Here is a 25,684-nt window from a genome sequence, read left to right on the forward strand (position 1 = left end):
AGCGAGATTCAGTGCTTAACCGTTAAATCTGTCTTCTAAGGTGGACGATAACTGTTACCTCCGTTTATGGAGAGCTTCTGTTGAAATGTATGCCACTCCTAAAGCAGTTCTACACCGTGTACTGATGGAACAGCACCTGTGGGATCCGAGTCTTCAGCAGTCAAAGATCTTAGAGGTCTTAGATGATGATACAAACATCTATCACTACACAACAGAGAGCATGTCTCCACTTCCTCCACGAGACCATGTGATCCTAAGGTAAAACTCTCCCTCTTGCTATTTGCTGCTGTGATTATGGTGTGGGAGGGAGACGTACCTAACAAGGATCATTTATTCCCCCCCCCTCCCCCGCACAAGGACTCAGCTGAAACAATCTCTTCTCTTGAAGTGCGTGTTTGTTCCCGTTAGTTTCTCTGTGGCAGCAATGCATCCCCAACCAGACTGAGCATTCTAATAGAATACACCCATAACGGAGCCAAGTTTTAGTTTTGCTGCACTGATAACATGTCTCAGAGGTGTTCCTTTGTAAATGATAATTGTTCTCTCCTGTTCTATCATTTAGAAATTTCCCAAAATCAACCTATTGCAATGGACGCATTTTAAAAAGCAGGCTGGGAAGCATCTCAGGACCTTTGTTCAGCTGACAGCAAATGAACAGTGTATATGATTTTGACCTGTATTGATTTTCAGGACGTGGCGAACTGATCCTCAAAGCGGGACTTGCGTGTTAGCAGCTACCTCAACAGACAGTGGAAATGTTAAGCCGAATGGGATCCTAGCTAAAGTTTTGCTGTGTCAGTACCTTATAGAAGCAGTTGGCTCCCAGAAATCCAAAGTAACACACATCTGTCGAATAGATAAAAGGTACCTTCCCCCCCCCTTTTTTATTTGATCCGCAGAATATTTAGATTTGATAACAATCTAAACTGAGGGTTTCAAAAGCAGTCTAATACTTAAATATGAATCTTAGTACTTTGATTCTTGTTGGGCCAGCTACTTGAACAGCCACGCACAAATCGTTGTACGTTATGACTGTTTCTTCCGATTCTACTTTTGCATAAATGGTGAATATGACTGAGAGCAGTTTATTAGATTTAGTGAAATCATTCCAAGTGATAGTCCTGTAAAGTGGCATATAGAATTTTGTTGTTCTGCCTCCCAGACAGGTTTGGAACTTGTTAACGTTCCACTGAAACACAAAATACTAAAGAGTTCTGTATGCTCAACCAAACAGTGGGCTTGTCTTCAGAGATAGCCATTTCTGCCTGTGGCTTTTTGGAAACACTAGTATTTTCCCACTGATACTAGCGATGGGCACAGACCTAATTTTCCCATGGACCAGGGCCTATTTCATGGTCCACGAGCACAGCCTGTGCCATCCACGTCACAGACAAAACGGACCACATCCCAGTCCTTATGGAGGTTCATAGTCCAGGGGTCCATAGACATCTTGGCCCTCAGACCTTCACGAATTGCCTTTTCTGGACCATCTCCATAACTTGCTGATACAGTAAAATAGTGAGAGAGAAAACTGGTGACTGCCTGAGATTTGTTTTTTATTTCTTTACAGGGGCCGGACACTAGAATGGTACAACAGGGCTTTTGGTCACATTTGTACTGCAGAACTGATGAGGATTAAAGAATCCTTTAAAACTTCACAGTGATTTTCTGGTTTTGAAGGAGAAGCAATGAGTAGTGTCTAAAACTGTCTTTCTTCCTAGATTAGAGCTAAAAGCCATCTAGGTTGCATTGTTTTGATCAGCTAAGAGTGCTGCATATAAATTGAATGTTACTAGCATTTTATAAAGAGCATTTTTTTTTCTCTTGAAGCATATTCTTGAACTGGTGGACGCTATGCAACATTTTTAGATAGTTTTATATAAAAAATTTATATGATGAAAAGATTACCTATCAGAGTTAAGTTATTTTTAAAAAACAGGTTGATGTGTTCTAAGTATATTTTAATTTGTAAAATGTGGGACATATTTTTCAGATGTTATAATTAGTTGCTACAAGTAGATTCAAATTTACCAGCTATTCAGCAGGTTTTCTGATTTAAGCATTGCCTATTGGCGACACTTGGACAGGTAGCTCTTCTGCGTCTGTATAAAGATGAAAGAGGTGCACCTTTTACCTTCAAAAATGCTGTATGTAAAAGCTTAAATTGTATGTATGAATATTTGATCTATTTTGTAAGCACAATCCTGCCTCACACTGATGGCAAAATGGGCACTTTAGTCCTTAAAGGTGAATATCGTTTCCCTTTGCTGGCTTGGTAGTTCTTGGTAGTCCTTAACAACCCACTTTCGAAACTTAGAAAAATTGATTGGTGCAGTGGTGGCAGCTGCTGTCCTAACTGAGGGCAATACTGTGTTGAAATGCTAATGACACATTTATATGCCATTTGATTGTCAATGAGATTGCTTTAATTGGTTAATCAGTGTAACATGATTTCAGCAATTATAAAAAATTTCATTTGTTTTTTATAATCTGTAATATTCGGCAGTAAATAATAAAATGGAGAGCCAGTTTGGTGTAGTGGTTAAGTGTGCGGACTCTTATCTGGGAGAACCGGGTTTGATTCCCCACTCCTCCACTTGCACCTGCTGGAATGGCCTTGGGTCAGCCAGAGCTCTCTTATCTGGGAGAACCGGGTTTGATTCCCCACTCTTCCACTTGCACCTGCTGGAATGGCCTTGGGTCAGCCATAGCTCACTCATCTGGGAGAACCGGGTTTGATTCCCCACTCCTCCACTTGCACCTGCTGGAATGGCCTTGGGTCAGCCATAGCTCTGGCAGAGGTTGTCCTTGAAAGGGCAGCTGCTGGGAGAGCCCTCTCCAGCCCCACCCACCTCACAGGGTGCCTGTTGTGGGGGAGGAAGGGAAAGGAGATTGTGAGCCGCTCTGAGACTCTTCGGAGTGGAGGGCGGGATATAAATCCAATATCTTCTTGTGCGGACTCTTCATCTGGGAGAACCAGGTTTGATGCCCCACTCCTCCACTTGCACCTGCTGGCATGGCCTTGGGTCAGCCATAGCTCTGGCAGACGTTGTCCTTGAAAGGGCAGCTGCTGTGAGAGCCCTCTCCAGCCCCACCCACCTCACAGGGTGTCTGTTTTGGGGGAGGAAGGTAAAGGAGATTGTGAGCCGCTCTGAGACTCTTCGGAGTGGAGGGGGGGATATAAATCCAATATCTTCATCTACCTCACAGGGTGTCTGTTGTGGGGGAGGAAGGGAAAGGAGATTGTGAGCTGCTCTGAGACTCTTCGGAGTGGAGGGCGGGATATAAATCCAATATCATCATCATCTTTGTTGGTTTAAGACTACTTATGCACCACTATTGCTAAACCCAGTTTTCCCTGCTGAATTGTACCCCGCAATAAAGCCAAATCCTTGTTTTATTGGCTTCAATAGGACAAACTTGCTGAGAACTTTTGGGGGCAATAACTAACTTAGGTAGTTTTCCTACACATGGTCTCAAAGTATTCTGCTACCAGATGATGCAGATTAAAATCCCAGTTGAGGGATATCTGTATATTAACAGAGAGAGGCATAAGAATCTTGTTTTTTGTTGAACAACCTCAGGTAGCGTACACACCATACATACAGGTCAAACAGTTGTTAAGCACGCAGCTGACAGCATGTCAAGCATCTTTTTGAATCTGCCCAGTTATTAATTTCAGTGTTATTTGAACGTATTGCTGAACTCATTTTTGAACTTTCAAATGTGTGCTATTGTTCTGCAAAAAAAAAGGGGGGGGGGAATCTAAAGCTTTATGACAACTGTCACTGCCCTTCAAGTTTTAGAAAGGGCAGATTAAATGTTGCAAATCTAAAATCTATAGGAAAAAAAGATCACCACAAAATACAAACAAGCAGTTCTCCTGTTCTTAAAATAGGCATGTCTTGTTCATCAAGTCTGCATTTACTTGTATTTGCAAAAACTCTTACGGTCATGTAAATAAAATGGTTTAAAGTGAACTCAGACAACACACCCAATAAAGGAGAAGCAGTCAAGTGACTACTTTGTTTGGTTGCACGGGCATATTACTTTCTTCTCTTCTGCAAAATTCAGTTTCGAGATGTCATGTGAAAAAGTGAATATGTAGCCAGAGGGGAGAGCAGCTCTTCCCAGGAGGGCCTCCTTTCTGTTCTCTGACAAAGAGTATATACAATCTAAATTTAATGGCTCAGAATTGCATACTGATCTCGTTTGGTCAGAATATGTTATTTTATCATTTCTCTGAACATTCCCACAGCAGCTGAGAGACAGTGAAACTCACTTGCATCATTTTTATTTTCAAAGATTGAGCCACGATGGTCACAACTGACTTCTGTTTTTTTTTGGTGTTGTTTTTTTAAAAAAAAACTATTTTAAAAGGGCAATATAGTTACATCTTCTGGACAGGCTTGATCCCCAAGATGTCAAAACCTTTGGCCATAACTGCAGCAGTGGCCTCACACAAGAGCATCCTCCACATGTTCACATTCACTATTTTACCTAAGCGAGAGAGAGATTAAGGACAAGTCATCAGACAAACAAAAATGCACACCCCAAAAATCTGCAGCAAAACTGGCCTTGATATAATGTCGCCTTCACCCACACGCAGCACAGGAAATGTTATGCCAGTGACTTTCCTAGCTTCCTGCTACGTACCCTAACTTGGATGGAAGGAAAAGTCGGTGGAAAACTCACTTCTAAAGGGTGTTTTTGATGACTGCAACCAAACTCAACTCTGGAACACGTTCCCTCTTACACAGCATTCAGGATAAGGGATCTGAACATCCTGCAACCTTTCAAAGGCTTGAGAAAATCTAGGTTTGTGGCAATAACAAAAACCTTGATAGCACTTGCACTACGACCCATGTAAACCCAAACGCAGTATTTCCAGTTTACCCATCTCTTCTCATCCTTTTCTGAAAAGTTAACTCACCAGTTTGTCGGTCCTTTTCCACACAATAGCAATTGTCGTAGAATTCAGTGAAAGTGGTGGCGAGCTCGTAGAGGTAATCACAAAGGGTATGCAGCAAGAGGTCATCCAGGATCTTCTGCAAAATCTCAGGGAATCTCAAAATGCATTTGCCTAGCTTCCATTCTTTCTCAGAGTCCAGTATTATTTCTGTTGTTCTAGCCGCCTTTTGCAACGTCCCTTCATCGATATTGGCGAGCCGTGCTATAGACCTGCCAAAGAAGCAAGCCTAGTGTTAAATAGATACTCAAAGTCAATTATCTTTCCCCAATATCTTACATATATATAGAATATACAACAAGGAAGTAAGAAACAACGTGGTATAGCCCCAGACCCTCCCCCCTAAAAGTTTTTTATTTATTTTATTTATTTATTTGGGATTTGTATCCCGCCCTTCCCACAAGTGGCTCAGGGCGGCTTCCAACAACTAATCAAACATAAATTTAACAATTTTAAATATAAAACAATTAAATAATTAACATTTAAACATTAAAACCAGTAACATTTCACTTCATAAAAACAATACAGCTTAAACCTGTACATGAAAGCAAGACTGAAATAATCCCACTTTTAGAACTTTCATGTATTTATTCACATTTCTATCCCGCCCTTGCAGAAAAGGGCTCGGGGCAGGTCACATCAAATACCTGAAACACATCCTCAGCCCAGAACTGAGCAAATATTCTTCTAACAGGTACAAACGCAAGTTGTAAGCTTTTTATCTTTAATTTACCAGTGGGAGGGGGGGGGGAAGCTGTATTTCAGCACTATCCCTACCTAATTCGAGTGAAGGCATAAAGCAAATAAGCAGCTGTATTTCCCCGATCATCCAGCATCTTATCAAAAGAGAAGATATAATCGTTGATTCTATTATGGGAGAGATCGGCATACTTAATACAGCCGAACGCAACTGATGTCTGAGCTGCTTTCAGTTCTTCTGGGCTGAGAACCTGCAAGAAAAAAAGAATGCCATTATACTGCAGCAGTGCTACAGGGGGGAAAAAAAGCACAAATGCCAGAAAAAGTTGCAAGAGATCTCCTCCTACAAGGTATAAATACACAAATGTTTCGGGTCCTTGTAAATACTGGTTTACTGTGGCATGAGTTTTTGTCGGTTAAAGCTCACTTCATCGGATGGCTACAGTATGTCTACGTGCCTGATAGAAAAGAAAGAAAAGTTATCTGCCATTTCTGTGTACCGTGTTTTAGAGGCAAAATAAGCAGTGTGATATTCGCGATAGCAGCAACAAAGGCAAACAATCTTCTTAGACACACAAAGCAAACAGTGAGATAAGAACGTTCGTTTCTGTTAGGCCAACCTCGTGGAACGCTGTCCAAAAAAAAAAAAAATCCATGCCATGCAGGATTTGAAGCAGTTCCAGACAGCCTGTAAGAGAAATGTTTCACCAGGCGTTTGGTTGAGGACAGCGACTATTCCATCTTCTAGGCCAGGGGTGTCGAACTCATTTCTTATGAGGGCCGGATCTCATATAAATGAGATCTTGTCAGACCAGGCCACAAGTGCGTCATAATGCCAGTTAGCGATCAAAACTCACAAAGGGGCCAGGCAGTCTGCTACTGTAATATTTGGATTTTGCCATCTGATTTTAGATTCGAATTTTATTTTATTTTCATTTCCTATTTATGTCGGATATTTTTACACCCAGAGCTGGGTGGTTCATAAATAATCTAATAATAAATAATACCTCTGCCCTACAGAGCTTCCAATCAAAATCTGAGAGAAGGGAGCTGGCAAAAAGAGGAAGAGAAAACAGAGATGGGGAAGAATGTGTGTTCATTCCACCGAAATATACGTGGGTGTATCTCTTCTCATGCAACACATCCAGGGAAACGTTCCCACATGCACAAAAAATTTCGCTGCCCATCTGAAAGATGATGAAACAGCAATTCTGATGTTCTGACCTCTTACAGTACAACCTGACATGCTCAATTGAAGGCTACCAACTAGTGTGGGGGGAAAAATTACTGTTCCTTTAATACAGGGTTCGTGTGTGGTAATCGACTGGTTTCTGTCACATGGACAGAAGGGAGGGACGGTGGCTCAGTGGTAGAGCATCTGCTTGGGAAGCAGAAGGTCCCAGGTTCAATCCCCGGCATCTCCAACTAAAAAGGGTCCAGGCAAATAGGTGTGAATGGAAAGCTTGAGACCCTGGAAAGCCGCTGCCAGTCTGAGTAGACAATACTGACTTCGATGGACCGAGGGTCTGATTCAATATAAGGCAGCTTCACAGGTTCATGTGGAGGGAAATATCACCTTATTTATTACTTTAGACTTTTATCCCGCCCTCTCCGCAAGCGGACTCAGGGCAGCTAACAATCACTTCAGCTCAAACATCTATAATTACAGTTTAAAAACAATTTAAACATTTGATGGTGCTGTTCAAGTGCAATAAAGGCATCCCTAACAGTGATCCTATAATGATCGTAATTCCTCAGCGGTGTAGGAATGATCATAATTCCTCAGGGGGCAGTCCTCTCCCGGTTTAGGTGTTAAAGGCCTGTCGAAATAGTTGTTTTGCAGGCCCTGTGGAATTGGGAGAGATCCCGCAGGGCCCTTATGGCCTCTCTGAGGGCATTCCACATTTCTGGTGCTGCCACTGAGAAAGGCCCTGGCCCATGCAGAACTCAGCCTGGCCTCCTTTAGTCCAGGATAACAACAGATGTTGTGTCCTTGAACGCAGTGCTCTCCGGGGGACATGCAGAGAAAGGCAGTCCCGTAGATAGGAGGCCCCCAATCATATAGGGCTTTAAAGGTCAATACTTGAAACGAACTCGGAACACAACAGGTAGCCAGTGCAGCTCTTTCAGCACCAGTTGAATGTGCTCCCATTGAGGGAGCCCCATTAACAGCCGTGCTGCAGTGTTCTGCACTAGCTGTAGTTTCTGAGTCAGAGTCAAGGGTAGCCCCATAGAGGGAGTGTTACAGTGATCTATTCTCGAGGTGCCCACTGTGTGGATCACCATTGCTAAGTCGTCATGTTCCAGGAAAGGAGCCAACTGCCGAGCCCGCCAAAGATGGAAAAAGGTGGATTTGGTGGTGGCTGCAACCTGGGCCTCCATTGTCAGAGAGGGCTCCAGAAGCACTCCCAAGCTCTTGACCTTAGGGGCCGGTATCAGTGGCACCCCGTCAAGAGCTGGCAAAGGGATCTCCCTTCCTGGGCCACCCCGACTCAGATACAGAACCTCCGTCTTTGTCGGCCTATTGCTCTATTAAAGAGGAAAGGCATTTTCTTCCAGCCGTTTTGAAACCCCATTCATAACATGGAGGCAACATTCAACTTGCTTAGTGTGACACAGAAAAAAAATGCATCTGGTACAGCTACATCTGGGCTTCTTAATTTTGGAGACTCCTAGCTCCAAAATAAATAAATCAATGTCATGGCTGCTGTAACTGATGGGTTAAAAGGAACAGCAATGGCTGTAAAGCAGATCGCAAGGGGAAACTAAACTTCTCCAAAACATCTTAAGGGCTCCTTGATGTACCTCAGACTACCACCCAAACCACCTACATCCCCGTGTAAGTGAGGCAAGCCTTCAGTGCACCACTCACTGGATTGGCTCCGAAGAAACCTTAACAACAGCACGGCACAGTGAATGGTGATTCCCGTACCACTTCTACCAATGCAATCAATCTATACTCAGTGTCACAGGCATGGATGTAAATTCTGGATCCCACAAAACATCTCACCTTCCGAGCAAAAGGTACATCGGCTACTACAGTGGCATGAAACTAACCATGAATTCAATGCCGACTTTGATAGCTCGGGGTGGAATATAAAAAGGCTTTCAGAGATTTCCCGACCACATGAATTAAGCGGACAGCCAATCGACTTTCAACCGGCAAAAGCGACAGCCACCTCACCACACGGCTTTCTGTATTCTACTGCCATCTACTGGAATGCTAGTAAAATTACTTTGCTAAATTGGTTCCGTCTGCAGGTCCAAGCAGCAGAGTTTCCATGCCTTACCTGATTTATATTCTTAAAACAGGGTGTTGACTGGGGTGTCATTTTGACTTTGCAGTTAAGGCACAAGAAGACACTCCTTAGTTTACCCTTACAAAATACTGTGGTTTAATTAAACTGTGCTTAGTGTGACTGTCTTAAATGCAGACCAATCCACTTACTATGGTTAGTTAGGATTTGAAGCTAGGTACCACGGTCTTAATTACTATTAATCCTTAATTATGGTTTTGCCTAATTCGGATCTGTTCCTGGATAATGGCGTCCCAAGCTACAGAGAAGGAAATGAAACAAGCATTTGTCAAGAAATCTGGATTTGGGTGACTGTGAGGTTCATCTGGGCTTGACAAACTAAACCCTAATTCAGCTATGATTTTGCATGATACTGGAACCAAACCTAATCCTGCAATCTGACACTAATGTCTGTCAGATGCCCTACAGAACCTCCCACAGAGAAGAAGAATTGCAGATTTATACCCCGCCCTTCTCCCTGAATCAGAGACTCAGAGCGGTTTACAATCTCCTATGTCTTCTCCCCTCACAACAGACACCCTGTGAGGTGGGTGGAGCTGGAGAGGGCTCTCACAGCAGCTGCCCTTTCAAGGACAACCTCTGCCAGAGCTATGGCTGACCCAAGGCCATACTAGCAGGTGCAAGTGGAGGAGTGGGGAATCAAACCCGGTTCTCCCAGATAAGAGTCTGCACAAGAAGATATTGGATTTATACCCCGCCCTCTACTCCGAAGAGTCTCAGAGCGGCTCACAATCTTCTTTACCTTCCTCCCCGACAACAGGCACCCTGTGAGGTGGGTGGGGCTGGAGAGGGCTCTCACAGCAGCTGCCCTTTCAAGGACAACCTCTGCCAGAGCTATGGCTGACCCAAGCCCATTCCAGCAGGTGCAAGTGGAGGAGTGGGGAATCAAACCTGGTTCTCCCAGATAAGAGTTCACACACTTAACCACTATACCAAATTAGCTCTCTAAAATAAAAAAAGCCTCAGCTCTTTTACTTTTCATACTTGCTGGGCTGTGCCTGTATTCAGTTCTCCAATATATCAGCCTGAGTTCAAAATACAGCACATGAAACCGTGCTCAGTCTGAGAATAAGATTAAGCAAGCATCACTCAAGAGTCTTCAAATATAAATTGTGAAACAGAACATTGCCACCCACTATATAAACTGAACCAACCAAGTGCTGGGACTAAGGACTTTGCATACTCCCCTCAGAAGCACCATCTGGCAGGAGAACAGCTTGCTTTGTTATCTTAGCATCAGGAGAAAGGGAAATTCTTCACTACCTTGTCTCTTTCCTTTTCCTTCAGTTTGTCCATTGACCGCTTCAGGCCCTCTTCAAGAAGATCAATCAACCGCACAGTATCCCCAGAACGAGTTTTAAACTTTTTCCTGATTGCAGGAAGTAAAAATGGTGATTTTTTTTAGGTTCATAACCCATTTTCAAATACAAAACTATCTGCCTATCAATAAATCATTGGTCCACTGCCACCATAAACATCCACAGATGTTTATGTTCTGCATACGTCTTGCCTGACAAGACTACTGGAAAGACAAGCAAAAGGCCTACTGAGTCTTAAGAACATCAGAAGCAATTCTACTTTAGTGCAGGCTTTCAGCTTTTGAACTGCATAAATCCAAATGGTGTTGCACTGACTTGTATGACGACTTCCACAGGAATATTATCTAGTTAACTTAGAGACACTAAGAATTCAGAGAAGGACAGAAGAGAAAAATAAAAAGTCACCCAAATAAAAAGTCCCTTTCTCACAATACAAGAACTCGTGGGCGTTCGATGAAATTGCTGAGCAGACAGGTTAAAACGGATAAAAGGAAGTACTTCTTCATCCAAAGGGTGACTAACATGTGGAATTCACTGCCACAGGAGGTGGTGGTGGCTACAAGCATAGCCAGCTTCAAGAAGGGGTTAGATAAAAATATGGAGCAGAGGTCCATCAGTGGCTATTAGCCACAGTGTGTGTGTGTGTGTATGTGTGTGTGTGTATATATATATATATAATTTTTTTTGGCCACTGTGTGACACAGAGTGTTGGACTGGATGGGCCATTGGCCTGATCCAACATGGCTTCTCTTATGTTCTTAAGTGACACAGAGTGTTGGACTGGATGGGCCATTGGCCTGATCCAACATGGCTTCTCTTATGTTCTTATGTGACACAGAGTGTTGGACTGGATGGGCCATTGGCCTGATCCAACATGGCTTCTCTTATGTTCTTATGTGACACAGAGTATTGGACTGGATGGGCCATTGGCCTGATCCAACAGGGCTTCTCTTATGTTCTTATGTGTGACACAGAGTGTTGGACTGGATGGGCCATTGGCCTGATCCATCATGGCTTCTCTTATGTTCTTATGTGACACAGAGTGTTGGACTGGATGGGCCATTGGCCTGATCCAACATGGCTTCTCTTATGTTCTTATGTGTGACACAGAGTGTTGGACTGGATGGGCCATTGGTCTGATCCATCATGGCTTCTCTTATGTTCTTATGTGACGCAGAGTGTTGGACTGGATGGGCCATTGGCCTGATCCAACATGGCTTCTCTTATGTTCTTAAGTGACACAGAGTGTTGGACTGGATGGGCCATTGGCCTGATCCAACATGGCTTCTCTTATGTTCTTATGTGACACAGAGTGTTGGACTGGATGGGCCATTGGCCTGATCCAACATGGCTTCTCTTATGTTCTTATGTGACACAGAGTATTGGACTGGATGGGCCATTGGCCTGATCCAACAGGGCTTCTCTTATGTTCTTATGTGTGACACAGAGTGTTGGACTGGATGGGCCATTGGCCTGATCCATCATGGCTTCTCTTATGTTCTTATGTGACACAGAGTGTTGGACTGGATGGGCCATTGGCCTGATCCAACATGGCTTCTCTTATGTTCTTATGTGTGACACAGAGTGTTGGACTGGATGGGCCATTGGTCTGATCCATCATGGCTTCTCTTATGTTCTTATGTGACGCAGAGTGTTGGACTGGATGGGCCACTGGCCTGATCCATCATGGCTTCTCTTATGTTCTTATGTGACACAGAGTGTTGGACTGGATGGACCATTGGCCTGATCCAACATGGCTTCTCTTATGTTCTTATGTGACACAGAGTATTGGACTGGATGGGCCATTGGCCTGATCCAACATGGCTTCTCTTATGTTCTTATGTGACGCAGAGTGTTGGACTGGATGGGCCACTGGCCTGATCCAACATGGCTTCTCTTATGTTCTTATGTTAAGCAGCAAGGAAGAAAAAAAGGAATTCTATAGTAAACTAGCAAAGAAGAGGCAGAAATCATTCCTCACCAAAAAAGGTACTGATTCCTGCACCTACTAAACCTATGATTTCTTCTAATAAAAGCATTAATGTTCACATATTGCAAAGTGGACAGAATTAATAATTCCCCTGTCCACTTGCAGCCACCAGTAATACTCAGGATTTCCCCCTCCCCTCACACTTCAAGAGCCTCTTTCCAGGAGGCTGGAACAAAACTCATAGTGAAAGCACAATGAAGTTTAAACACTTATGGCAGAGAAGCCCAGCTTGTGTTAGGTGACCCCAGAGCAGGCAGGCAGGAAGAGAAAAGCAAAATCACTGTGAAAACGTAGTTCACAATGGGGCTGTGGTGGCTACTCTGTAGACGTTAACTGTAATTGTTTGGTCACATCCCAGTGAATACTTCTGATGTGCTTTGGCAGGGATTTTATTATCAACCTACAAAGGGGTGCAAACTAGGAATAAACAAATTATACACAATGCCACAATACCAAACAGTCTTTGGTTATATAATAAGGAACTGCCGTTGGAAAAAGAAATCTGGAGATCTGTGATGCATTTTCACATGCTTTAGATCCACAGTTTGTACATTCAGATCTAAAGCTGACTAACGCATAAAGGATACTTGATAATCCCTTAACAACAGGGTAAGACAATGAACATTTTAATGCAATCAGCCATAAGAGTTCAGCCTACTGTATGGTGAAAGTTATCAGAAAGCTTACTTATCTTCTCCCAGCACCACACCAAAGGCAGCATGAGTTATTCGGGTCACCTTAGGGTCATACCAGCCGATCATCTGCCCTGCTGCAAATACTGTTTGTAAGTGCATAGCCTGCAAGGCAAAAGGGTATGAACACAACCAATTAACTATGGTTCCCAAATATGATCTTAGTAAGGTAGTAGCACTAACAACGATTCTGTAGTATAAGGTTTGGCTTACTTGCCTTGCTGTCTTATTAAACGGTTCCCTAAATCGGGGAGCCACCTCTAACATGGGACACCTTGACTGCGTCTACTGTAAGCTGAAAAACATTTCTTAACCTGTACGAGATTTACGTTGTGGGGAAGATCTTTTTGAAATGCTTCCTGCTTTAGGGCATAAGGTTAAGCTATCACCAAGGAAAGAAGACACTAAACTGTTTGTGGTTTTAAAGTTGGATTCATACCCTAAAGTCCGTTTTTTTTAAAAAGCACACAGAAATATAAAACGGAGGTAAAAAAAAAACTCACCTGCCCACTGTCTACCACATAAATAATGGCGTCGGCTTTTTCTTCAAACAGCCTCTGCTTCAAAGCCGCTAAATCTGAGGTGTCATATGTAAACCCTCCATCAGACTTCATAATCGTCAAAGGGATAGAACACCCAGGGACAAACACAATCTTCCGGCCGTCATCCACTTGTACAAACCCTAGGCATGGAAAGTAGCTTGATGGTACAGACTACAGACGCATAAATGAGGTCAAGACTTATAAGCACTGAAAAAGCAAAGAACATCTACAAACTCATCAGTATTATTTGACTAACATCACAAGAGCAGCCATGGTGGCTAGAATCTACATTTTTACCCTTGTTTGGAACATTACATTATACCTACATTTTTAGGGTTTGTAGAACCTTTCGGGATCAAGTGCCGTGTTCCACTGGAGAAAGTTTTCCTTCCAGACGTTTCGTTCTCAGCTGCGGAGAACATCCTCAGTGGCGTTGCAGCCGGAGCAGTATAAGGCAGCTTTCTCCAGCAGAAGGAGCAGTAGAAGGCAGCAGGAAAGCTTCCTCCAGTAGAACACGGCACTTGATCCCGAAAGATTCTACAAACCCTAATGATGTTACCAGCCGTGAAAACCTGAAATCTTTGATAACTTACATTTTTGTTTGTGAAATCACCTCAAATCCTGGTTTGACCTAACAAATGCCAGTATCCCCACCCCTACACACTGGCTAGGCATCACTGTGGCCACGGAATGTATGAGGGCGGCAGCAGGCTGTCTGCATTTGTACATAATGTGAAGTTAAAACTAACGGGTTAATAAAATCAGCTTCGAGCCACAGTTAGAGATCCTGGTTTGTGAGACCCTACCTAACCACGGTTAGTGCGGTGGCCCACATTTAGTCGATCGTACTAATCAAAGTTATGAACCAAACCAGTATCTAATTTCTGACACACTTTTACCATGCAAGGCAAATAAGGAAGCGAACGAGGCAATTGTAGATGAGAATTGTTGCACTGCCCTCGTGCAGAAAGATTTCTGGTTCTGGGAACTGTTCAAAATGCTGATTGAACATATGAAGCTGCCTTATACTGAATCAGACCCTCGGTCCATCAAAGTCAGTATTGTCTTCTCAGACTGGCAGCGGCTCTCCAGGGTCTCAAGCTGAGGTTTTTCACACCATTTTGCCTGGACCCTTTTTTGGAGATGCCGGGGATTGAACCTGGGACCTTCTGCTTACCAAGCAGATGCTCTACCACTGAGCCACTCTCCCTCCCCTAATTTAAATTCTTAATTTAACCACTTCCTCCCATACTGTCCATTTTGCAAATTAAGAACCTTTCACCAAGACCTGACCTTTGAGGCCCTGCCTGCAGATGTGAGGGTTGGTAACTAGAGTCACGCAGAGCCTTTACAATGGGGGTGCCTCTTTTTCAGCATATGTCTGCATAGATACTTGCTTGGCACCTATCTTAACACCACTTCTGGCATCAGTGCAAAAATGTCATTTTTACCCAGGCTCATTAATGAGGGATGTCATATTTTAAACTGTTTTTATATTCTTCTAGCCCAAGGACCGTGTTTGGGGATTTCATTTGAGGCTGCTGAGTCATGCTATTCTTAAGTCCCCGCTTGTTAGTAACAGCCCTCCGGGATCAACCCTAGTCCAGCATCCCATTTCCTCTCAGCGGCTGACTGGATGTTTCCTGGCAAGGTTGGCATGTAGAGCCCCAAACAAGCCGCCCTGCACTACAGTTTGCCTCCGAGCCACTATGCTCAAATATGAAATGCTCGGGCCAGTCGCTGCCTCTCATCTTAACAAAGTCGTTGTGACATCAACAGAAGCTGAGAATCAAACGTAAAGCTTTGATGCTGTAAATATGAAGCGGCTGGACACAACCCAACAAAAGTTATCAGCCCTAAACAAAATCATTTTGTTGTATAATTCTTTAATCATGACAGCAGGGAAAAAATGGTAAATAACAAACCCTGTTCTTTTCTTAGAAAGCAGGGGAAGAATGAAGAAAAACTAATAACATTTCCGTATTAAATGAAGACAGGTGCAAAGGTTTTTATAAATAATTTACATTGATTCTGCTGAAAGACATGAACACCACAGGAACAGACGTATGCTAACAGATACATTACCTCGTTCCTCAAATTCTTTTACAATATCAGCCATCATTTCCTGGTAGTAAGATTCACCCCTTTCTATTAAAGTGATGTCCAAGCAATCATAGATTTTTTGAAACTCTGTTAGAGGAGTAAAAAAAACACCACAAAGTGAAATCACAGGATTTGGGATGCTCGCACTTCTGTTTCTTTTCAATTTTAGTATATGTGCTGCCAAAGTCAGCACAGATGTTTGTATTTGCTTTACGAATGGACCACAAAATGTACAGCTGGAAAAATAACTCCACAAAGTCCAAAACTGTTGACAATTAAAGACAGGTGCTGAAAAAGGATCTGGACGTTATACATGATATGTCCTTACATCATTACTGAATTCCACCATCCTGATTTTTTGGCAGGTAGGGGGAGATTTTACATCCAAACTACCATGTGGGCACATTTTCCACAGTTTTTCGAAAGGGGGAGACACAGAATGAATTCCAACGTCACCTTTCCGAGACACGTCACAAATCAGTTTCCAAGCTTTAAGGAAGTCTGGATTTTTACTTTGTAATAGGACCACGCACTGGTATGCGTGCTTCTTAAACTCCTCCTCTGTGTCAAATCTCCTTTTGGATTCCTACGTTGAAAACAAGGCAGAGAAATTATAAAACAATATACTTGAAGGTACAGTGAAATAAACCCATGTGCAAGCAAGTGTTTAGGTCTCATGTTACTCATTAGTATCCTATGGGGACTCCAGATAAGTCACTGCCTTGTAATTTGCAAGAGGGGACAGTTTGAACTTCAAAGCTCACACTGCACATTATCTGGATGCCAGTCTCTAAATTTGTGATAAGAAACTATGCGGAAATTGACTGACCCGTCACCACTGACTAGTCATCAAATTAAACTTTTTTCTCTTCGATGTTGATCGAAGACCCCGCACCAAAGCAGTGCTATATAAGAACATAAGAACACAAGAGAAGCCAAGTTAGATCAGGCCAGTGGCCCATCCAGGCCAACACTGTGTCACACAGTGGCAAAAATTTTTTATATATACACACACACTGTGGCTAATAGCCACTGATGGACCTCTGCTCCATATCCTTATCTAACCCCCTCTTGAAGGTGCCTATGCTTGTGGCCGCCACCACCCCCTGTGGCAGTGAATTCCACATGTTAATCACCCTTTGGGTGAAGAAGTACTTCCTTCTATCCGTTTTAACCTGTCTGCTCAGCAATTTCATCGAATGCCCACGAGTTCTTGTATTGTGAGAAAGGGAGAAAAGTGCTTCTTTCTCTACTTTCTCCATCCCATGCATAATTTTGTAAACCTCTATCATGTCACCCCGCAGTTGATGTTTCTCCAAGCTAAAGAGTTCGATATATTTGTTCGATATACTGGGGGGTGCAGCGAGAACATTAATGTGTATTACAAAGCCTGATGTGTGAGCTGAAGCTGTGTGGGTCTGGAGCTCCAGTCAGATATTGCCAATCATCTGTTCGGGGGGCGGGGATTGATTGAATCCTGCCCTCCAATTCCTTCAAAGAGATCAATGATATCGAGCACAAATGACTGCGGATCTTGTTTGTGTGTGCATGCACATCACCCAGGTTTCTGCCTCAGCCTTCTTAGCTTGGAGAAACGCACACACTACATCCATCTGTATGTATATTTCAAAGACAGTGATCATAGCTATCTTTATAGGAGACGTATTTGGCTCCCATCATTTAATCAGGGTGGTGAGAACCAGAGAGGATTGTGAGGCACTCCAAAGGGATCTGTTGAGGCTGGCTGAGTGGGCGTCAACATGGCAGATGAGGTTCACTGTGGCCAAGTGCAAAGTAATGCACATTGGGGTCAAGAATCCTGGCTACAAATACAAGTTGATGGGGTGTGAACTGGCAGAAATTGACCAAGAGAGAGATCCTGGGGTTGTGGTAGATAACTCACTGAAAATGTCAAGACAGTGTGTGACTGCAATAAAAAAGGTCAACGCCATGCTGGGAATTATTAGGAAGGGAATTGAAAACAAATCAGCCAGTATCATAATGCCCCTGTATAATGCCTGAAAGAGGCAGTGGTCCGCCCTCTCCTGAAAAAGGCTACATCAGACCCGGCCGAATTGGCTCATTATCGGCCGGTCTCAAATTTGCCCTTTTTGGGCAAAATTATAGAGAGGGCTGTGGCGTTGCAGTTGCAGGATTTTCTGGATGACGCTTCCACCTTAGACCCATACCAGTCTGGCTTCCGCCCGGGCCATGGGACGGAGACAGTTCTGGTCACCCTTATGGATGACCTCCGGCGACATCTGGATCGAGGCGGCTCGGCAGTACTGCTGTTGTTAGACCTGTCGGCGGCGTTCGATATGGTCGACCACTGGCTGCTGACCCGCCGCCTCGCCGATGCAGGAATTCGGGGGCTAGCCTTACAGTGGCTCTCCTCCTTCCTTGAAGATCGGGGACAAAGGGTGGCGATTGGAGGAGAGCTGTCCCAGAGACACCCACTTAACTGTGGGGTGCCTCAGGGGGCAGTTCTCTCCCCGATGTTATTTAACATCTACATGCGCCCCCTTGCCCAGATTGCCCGGAGGTATGGGCTGGGTTGCCACCAGTACGCTGATGACACCCAGCTTTATCTATTGATGGACGGCCAGACTGACGATGTCCCTATAAATTTGGACCGGGCGTTGCAAGCTGTGGCGGACTGGCTCAGGCTGAGTGGGCTGAAGCTGAATCCAGTGAAGACCGAGGTCCTTTGCGTAGGTCACGGCGGGCCGGGAGGGGAGATCTCCCTACCAACCTTTAACGGTGCGTCACTGATTCCAGTGCGCAGGGTCAAGAGTTTGGGAGTGCTACTGGAGCCTTCCCCGACAATGGAGGCCCAGATAGCTGCCACTGCTAAATCCGCCTTCTTCCATCTTAGGAGGGCGAGGCAGTTGGCCCCCTTCCTGGAAAGTAGAGACCTGGCAACTGTGATCCATGCAACGGTCACCTCGAGGCTAGACTACTGTAATGCCCTCTACATGGGGCTGCCCTTATACCGAACGCGGAAACTGCAGCTAGTGCAGAATGCGGCGGCCAGGCTGTTAGTGGGACTGCCTCGGTGGGAACATGTGCAGCCTAGGCTGCGGGACCTGCACTGGCTGCCGATGGTGTACCGAGTTCACTATAAGGTGCTGGTTATTACCTTTAAAGCCCTATATGGTCGAGGACCTGCCTACCTTAGGGACCGCCTCTCCCCATATGTCCCTCAGAGAGCACTGAGATCTAGTTCTCAAAACCTTTTAAAAGTCCCTGGACCAAGAGAGGTTAGATTGAAATCAACGAGGGAGCAAGCCTTCTCAACAATGGCTCCCCTATGGTGGAATCAACTACCAGAAGAGGTGCGAGATCTAAATCAGTTTCGCAGAGCCTATAAAACTGCCCTCTTTCAGCTTGCATTAAGATGAAACCCGGGAAATGACATCTAGCCTTCCTAGATATAGTTGAACTGTAGCACTGAAATGCATAATTCACAACGGTTTAACTGTCTATTTAATTTTAACTTAACTTATGAATGTAATTTTATTTGTTTTAATTGCTTAATTGTTTGTTGTAATATTGTATTTTACTATTATGGTAGACACCGTGCCATGTTAGCCGCCCTGAGCCTGCCTTCGGCGGGGGAGCCACTGGCCTGATCCAACATGGCTTCTCTTATGTTCTTATGTGACACAGAATGTTGGACTGGATGGGCCACTGGCCTGCTCCAACATGGCTTCTCTTATGTTCTTATGAAATCCCTCCAAAAAGTACTTTCACATACACGTGCAGCTAATCTAGATATGTATTGCAACATGCTACACTCACAATCTTGGGCTTTTTGCACATTTCTACACAGAAGTGCATTCTCTACAAACATCTGTAACATTATCTTACACCTAGGACAACCATATTTTTCTACCCACTTGCACACCTTCTCCTATCTTCACCATAACTCCTTATAAACAGTAAGCCCCTGAGGCTGAACTCATGTAGTTTCAGCCTTCCATGCAGTGAACAACATCTAGCAAATAAGATTAGAAGCAGAAGCAGAAGCATTTAAACACAAAAATACCTTATAAAAAGCTTGGAGATCTCCAATGGGAGGAGAGACAGTCAGATAATCTGGGAATTTGTCTTGCAAATGAGCAATAAGCATCCCAAACTGGGTACCCCAGTCTCCTAAATGGTTTAATCTGGACAGTAAAGAGCACAAAACACATGAAATGGCAAACAAAACTGAAGAAAGAAACGGTGCCTCGCTGTCAAGAGCAGGTGGGTCAGTTCTATGCCCTTGTTGCTGGGGGGAACAATTTAAGGCTCTACAAATAAACCGCCACAAAATGTTGTGTGCCAAGAAATTATACAAAGAGGTGAGAGTAATGAAGATTCGCGTTGCCTAAGACAACCTGAGTGGTTCGTCGTGAACTGGGTATATGAGCCTTTGCAGACTTTGGCACTGAAGTCATAGCAGGAGAAGCACAAGTAAAAAACAAGTATGTAGGATGGAATATAAGAGAGACTGCACAGGGTGTGGAAAAATCATTTCTGTAACACATAACTATGAAATAATGTTTGGGTGTTGGACTGAAGCTGGCAGAGTACAATGACTACAGCATATGACACACTGGGGAGATCCATGTTCAAATCCCTGCTCAATTTGGTGTAGTGGTTAAGTGTGCGGACTCTTATCTGGGAGAACCGGGTTTGATTCCCCACTCCTCCACTTGCACCTGCTGAGATGGCCTTGGGTCAGTCATAGCTCTCGTAGGAGTTGTCCTTGAAAGGGCAGCTGCTGTGAGAGCTCTCTCAGCCCCACCCACCTCACAGGGTGTCTGTTGTGGGGGAGGAAGGGAAAGGAGATTGTGAGCCGCTCTGAGACTCTTCGGAGTGGAGGGCGGGATATAAATCCAATATCTTCATCTATCTCACAGAGTGTCTGTTGTGGGGGAGGAAGGGAAAGGAGATTGTGAGCTGCTCTGAGACTCTTCGGAGTGGAGGGCGGGATATAAATCCAATATCTTCATCTATCTCACAGAGTGTCTGTTGTGGGGGAGGAAGGTAAAGGAGATTGTGAGCCACTCTGAGACTCTTCGGAGTGGAGGGCGGGATATAAATCCAATATCTTCATCTATCTCACAGAGTGTCTGTTGTGGGGGAGGAAGGGAAAGGAGATTGTGAGCTGCTCTGAGCCTCTGTCCTTGAAAGGGTAGCTGCTGTGAGAGCCCTCTCCAGCCCCACCCACCTCACAGGGTGTCTGTTGTGGGGGAGGAAGGGAAAGGAGATTGTGAGCCGCTCTGAGACGCTTCGAAGTGGAGGGTGGGATATAAATCCAATATCTTCATCTATCTCACAGAGTTTCTGTTGTGGGGGAGGAAGGGAAAGGAGATTGTGAGCTGCTCTGAGCCTCTGTCCTTGAAAGGGTAGCTGCTGTGAGAGCCCTCTCCAGCCCCACCCACCTCACAGGGTGTCTGTTGTGGGGGAGGAAGGGAAAGGAGATTGTGAGCCGCTCTGAGACTCTTCGAAGTGGAGGGCGGGATATAAATCCAATATCTTAAATCTCAATATCTCAACCATGGCACTCATCAGGAGACCAGTATAATCTGTTAGGAGACATGGGTCATTGCAGAGACAAAATAAGGGAGAGGAGAACCACGTGTGGCACCCCTGAGCTCTTTGGAAGAAGGATGGAATTTAAAAAGGAAAGCATAAAGTACTTCAGTATACGTTATCGACTGTGCATTTTAAGGTACGCTACAGAGAAATGATGGTTATGTCCAGACGGCATTTTGGGAACTTGCGTGATTCAACCTTGATTTAACTTACCTAAGAACATCATAGCCCACAAATTCAAAGAGGCGGCACATGCTTTCACCAATTATAGTTGACCGCAGATGACCGACGTGCATCTCCTTTGCAATGTTAGGTGAGGAGAAGTCAACCACAACCTTCGCACAGAACAAGAAATTAAAAACGGGCTCGTTCTAAACACATTTTTAACTGAAAAGTCACAGACACCAGCCGTAATTCACATTCACTGGACACTAGAGAACATCCGTGTGCTATCGCCATGAACAAGGGATGGCACAACATAGATAACCCTCCATCTGAAGCTGGAGGATGTGAAGGCTTCACACAATGACTGTTGAATGCACACATTACTCTAGCGACTAAGTAATGTGAAATACTGTGACAAGGTAAATGTGTGAGCCAGTTTGGAGTAGTGGTTACGAGTGCGAACTCTAATCTGGGAGAATCAAGTTTGATTCCCCCACTCCTCCACATGCAGCTGCTGGGCGACCTCGGTCAAAGCTACAGTTCTCTCAGAGCTGTTCTCTCAAGAGCAGTTCTTGAAGAGCTCTCTCAGCCCCACCTACCTCACAGGGTGTCTACTGTGGGGAGAGGAAGGGAAGGAGATTGTAAGCCGCTCTGAGACTCTTCGGAGTGGAGGGCAGGATATAAATCCAATCTCCTCTTCTTACTGCTCCTCTTGTAATTTTGTGCACATTCCTCACAGATGTTTGGAGATCACATACAATTAATGGCCACAAGCAAAATCCCTTTTACGCTGTTTGCATTTTGTACAGCACCTAGTGCTTATGCACATTCACTATGAAACTCGCATCAACTGTAATGCACAAAGTATTTGGGCCTTACTAACTCCCTCAAAAGGATTAGGGGAGGGACGGTGGCTCAGTGGTAGAGCATCTGCTTGGGAAGCAGAAGGTCCCAGGTTCAATCCCTGGCATCTCCAAAAAAGGGTCCAGGCAAACAGGTGTGAAAAACCTCAGCTTGAGACCCTGGAGAGCCGCTGGCAGTCTGAGAAGACAATACTGACTTTGATGGACCAAAGGTCTGATTCAGTATAAGGCAGCTTCATATGTAGGAGGGACGGTGGCTCAGTGGTAGAGCATCTGCTTGGGAAGCAGAAGGTCCCAGGTTCAATCCCCGGCATCTCCAACTGAAAAGAGTCCAGGCAAATAGGTGTGAAAAACCTCAGCTTGAGACCCTGGAGAGCCGCTGCCAGTCTGAGCAGACAATACTGACTTTGATGGACCGAGGGTCTGCTTCAGTATAAGGCAGCTTCATATGCAGGAGGGACGGTGGCTCAGTGGTAGAGCATCTGCTTGGGAAGCAGAAGGTCCCAGGTTCAATCCCCGGCATCTCCAGAAAAGGGTCCCGGCAAAAAGGTGTGAAAAACCTCAGCTGGAGACCCTGGAGAGCCGCTGCCAGTCTGAAAAGACAATACTGACTTGATGGACAAAAGGTCTGATTCAGTATAAGGCAGCTTCATATGTTCATATGTTCAAAAGTGTCAGACTGCTTTTCCCAAGCATACTTAAATTTGATATACACAGTCAAGTATTTTGAACTCGGGGTATGTGGGAGGGGAGATATTTCACATTAGCAGTTGAAATTCCAGATATGTTCACTATTTATGAAAAAACAGTAACAAAAACAGAGAACATCAACTATGGACTCCAATAATGGCTTATATGCTATTATAATTTATGCAGCCCAGTCCAATTTATGTTTATCGAAGCCACTTTCAGAAAAATAAAACCTGGGTTTTTTTTATAAAAGCAAAGTAATCCCTAGTAAACCTGCCTGCTGTCTAAGTTTAGAAGCAAGCCTTGATTATTAAATTTGTTCATGATTTATTATTGTACCTTTTTCCTTTCACCAACAGCAGGCGGCTGTACTCCATTCATCAGCATATGGCTCAGCTGTCTGGAAACAAAATCCTTTTTCAAATGTACATTGATGAAACCTTCACGGGAAGAAGGAAAACATAAGAGCAGTTGCTGGGAATATAACCGATATAAAATTTAAATATGACAGTCTGTCCCTGTTTTCTTGGGTGAAGAGCATCTTTGATTGAAAACAAAACACAACACTATTACGGGAAACAATCACCAAACCGTTTGCAATAATAATAAAAAGTCAAAATTTTAGCACATAGACAATAAAATTAAGCGTGTTATCAAGTCTAAGAAAACACCAGGGAAATTAAATGGTCCTATGAACCATCCCAGTGAGCAACAAGACCACTTTGAAGAAGATATTGGATTTATATCCCGCCCTCCACTCCGAAGAGTCTCAGAGCTGCTCACAATCTCCTTTACCTTCCTCCCCCACAACAGACACCCTGTGAGGTAGATGAAGATATTGGATTTATATCCTGCCCTCCACTCCGAAGAGTCTCAGAGCGGCTCACAATCTCCTTTACCTTCCTCCCCCACAACAGACACCCTGTGAGGTAGATGAAGATATTGGATTTATATCCCACCCTCCACTCCGAAGAGTCTCAGAGCTGCTCACAATCTCCTTTACCTTCCTCCCCCACAACAGACACCCTGTGAGGTAGATGAAGATATTGGATTTATATCCCACCCTCCACTCCGAAGAGTCTCAGAGCGGCTCACAATCTCCTTTACCTTCCTCCCCCACAACAGACACCCTGTGAGGTAGATGAAGATATTGGATTTATATCCCGCCCTCCACTCAGAGTCTCAGAGCGGCTCACAATCTCCTTTACCTTCCTCCCCCACAACAGACACCCTGTGAGGTAGATGGAGATATTGGATTTATATCCCGCCCTCCACTCCGAAGAGTCTCAGAGCGGCTCACAATCTCCTTTACCTTCCCCCCCACAACAGACACCCTGTGAGGTGGGAGGGGCTGGAGAGGGCTCTCCCAGCAGCTGCCCTTTCAAGGACAACCTCTGCCAGAGCTATGGCTGACCCAAGGCCATGCTAGCAGGTGCAAGTGGAGAAGTGGGGAATCAAACCCGGTTCTCCCAGATAAGAGTCCGCACACTTAACCACTACACCAAACTGGCTTTGAGCACTGAATGCCTTGCCAGCAAATTCAGTTGCCACTGATACCATTTCTGCCCTATCTTCTGTATCCACCATGTGGCAGGGAGGGCCTACACAGGGGGTACTTAGGGGCTGCATTTGCCTAACCTCAGCAGTTGACCACTAACACACTGACAATTTGTAATTTTATTTCTAATACTGCAATAATCCAAGTTGAACACACAACTCGGTAAAAAAAAAATTCTTCCTACACACGGATATTTTGTTGGGCTGCAACATTTAGACGACAAATCAATCTAAACTGTTAAACACGTTCTGAGTGAAGAAAAAGATGGCAACGATTAATTGGTCAGCAGCCTTGAAAATGTGTTAATACAAGTTCTCAGGGGGGGAAATGTGTATGCCAAGCACAGCAGTGCTGTGTGAGAGAGCAAAAGAAAGGAGAACAGCTCTTAAAAATATCTCATTTCAAATTCTGATTCCCAGTAGTCTACGGAGTCCTTTTGTCATGTGATATAATACTCCTATATCAGATTTAGATGTACCAGAAAAGCAACTACAGAATAATTACCAGGGCCAGCGATTTCAACCTTCTCAATGCATTCATTGTCAGGAATGTTTCTGGCAATCTTATCAGCAATTTCTCTTGGGCTTACTTTTTGCTCCTTGGTCTTGAGCAGTATCTGAAAAACACAATGAAAGGGTTCAATTCATTTGCTTGCTGAAAAGAAAGAAAATACCTTTGGCCGGTATTCTACAAACTAATTGTTCAACCGGGTGTGGAAAACAGCAAATTTCCATTCTGCAGGAATCCTTTGGATTTTTCAAATAAAAATTTGGCAGGAACACTCATTTACTGAGGAAACATCCTGACGCTTCAGCTGCTTCTGACAACAGGTAATCCTGATTCCAAGCGCCAGAAGTGAAAACATGAGGAGTAGCAAATCTCACTTCTCACACGCTAATGTCCCAGCCATTCAAATGCTACCTTTAATATGCCTTGAAAGAGGTTTCCTATTTATTACAGGAAATACCTACACTCCAAAAAAGAAAAAAAAATCGCTCTTCTACATCACCAGACTCAGTTCTGAGGGCAGGCAAGAGTCAATGCCACCACTAGCTAATAATTCCACATTTCCCATTGTGTGTTAAGCTCCTTTCTAACAAGTAACTTTTCCTCAGCCGAAACCAAACCAAAACAACTCCCCCCCCAAAACTCTTTAGTATTGCTGGAGTTGAGAACACAAGCTCTGAAATA

The 25,684-nt window shown here is 44.2% G+C and overlaps 2 protein-coding genes across 4 annotated transcripts in view; one reads left to right on the forward strand and one right to left on the reverse strand.

Annotated features, from left to right (window-relative positions):
- The window catches only part of LOC132572982 (rho GTPase-activating protein 7-like), a 247,050-nt gene extending 244,514 nt beyond the window's left edge, over positions 1 to 2,536 (forward strand). For all 3 annotated transcript variants that reach the window (XM_060240613.1, XM_060240612.1, XM_060240614.1), the window contains 3 exons: positions 41 to 258; positions 691 to 864; positions 1,571 to 2,536. In XM_060240613.1, coding sequence (XP_060096596.1) covers positions 41 to 258; positions 691 to 864; positions 1,571 to 1,664 — 486 coding nt within the window. In that variant the 3' untranslated portion in view covers positions 1,665 to 2,536. The remainder of the gene's footprint in view (positions 1 to 40; positions 259 to 690; positions 865 to 1,570) is intronic.
- A 1,744-nt stretch (positions 2,537 to 4,280) lies between these two features.
- RARS1 (arginyl-tRNA synthetase 1) overlaps positions 4,281 to 25,684 on the reverse strand; it is a 30,794-nt gene continuing 9,390 nt past the window's right edge. The window contains exons 4-15 of the mRNA XM_060240621.1: positions 24,998 to 25,109; positions 23,275 to 23,375; positions 21,431 to 21,552; positions 19,680 to 19,800; positions 16,088 to 16,217; positions 15,614 to 15,718; positions 13,490 to 13,668; positions 12,982 to 13,091; positions 10,249 to 10,354; positions 5,747 to 5,919; positions 4,934 to 5,181; positions 4,281 to 4,500 (exon numbers count right to left, since the gene is read on the reverse strand). Coding sequence (XP_060096604.1) covers positions 4,391 to 4,500; positions 4,934 to 5,181; positions 5,747 to 5,919; positions 10,249 to 10,354; positions 12,982 to 13,091; positions 13,490 to 13,668; positions 15,614 to 15,718; positions 16,088 to 16,217; positions 19,680 to 19,800; positions 21,431 to 21,552; positions 23,275 to 23,375; positions 24,998 to 25,109 — 1,617 coding nt within the window. The 3' untranslated portion in view covers positions 4,281 to 4,390. The remainder of the gene's footprint in view (positions 4,501 to 4,933; positions 5,182 to 5,746; positions 5,920 to 10,248; positions 10,355 to 12,981; positions 13,092 to 13,489; positions 13,669 to 15,613; positions 15,719 to 16,087; positions 16,218 to 19,679; positions 19,801 to 21,430; positions 21,553 to 23,274; positions 23,376 to 24,997; positions 25,110 to 25,684) is intronic.

The sequence above is a fragment of the Heteronotia binoei genome, chromosome 5 (assembly GCF_032191835.1).
Source record: "Heteronotia binoei isolate CCM8104 ecotype False Entrance Well chromosome 5, APGP_CSIRO_Hbin_v1, whole genome shotgun sequence".
Classification (NCBI taxonomy): Eukaryota; Metazoa; Chordata; class Lepidosauria; order Squamata; family Gekkonidae; genus Heteronotia; species Heteronotia binoei.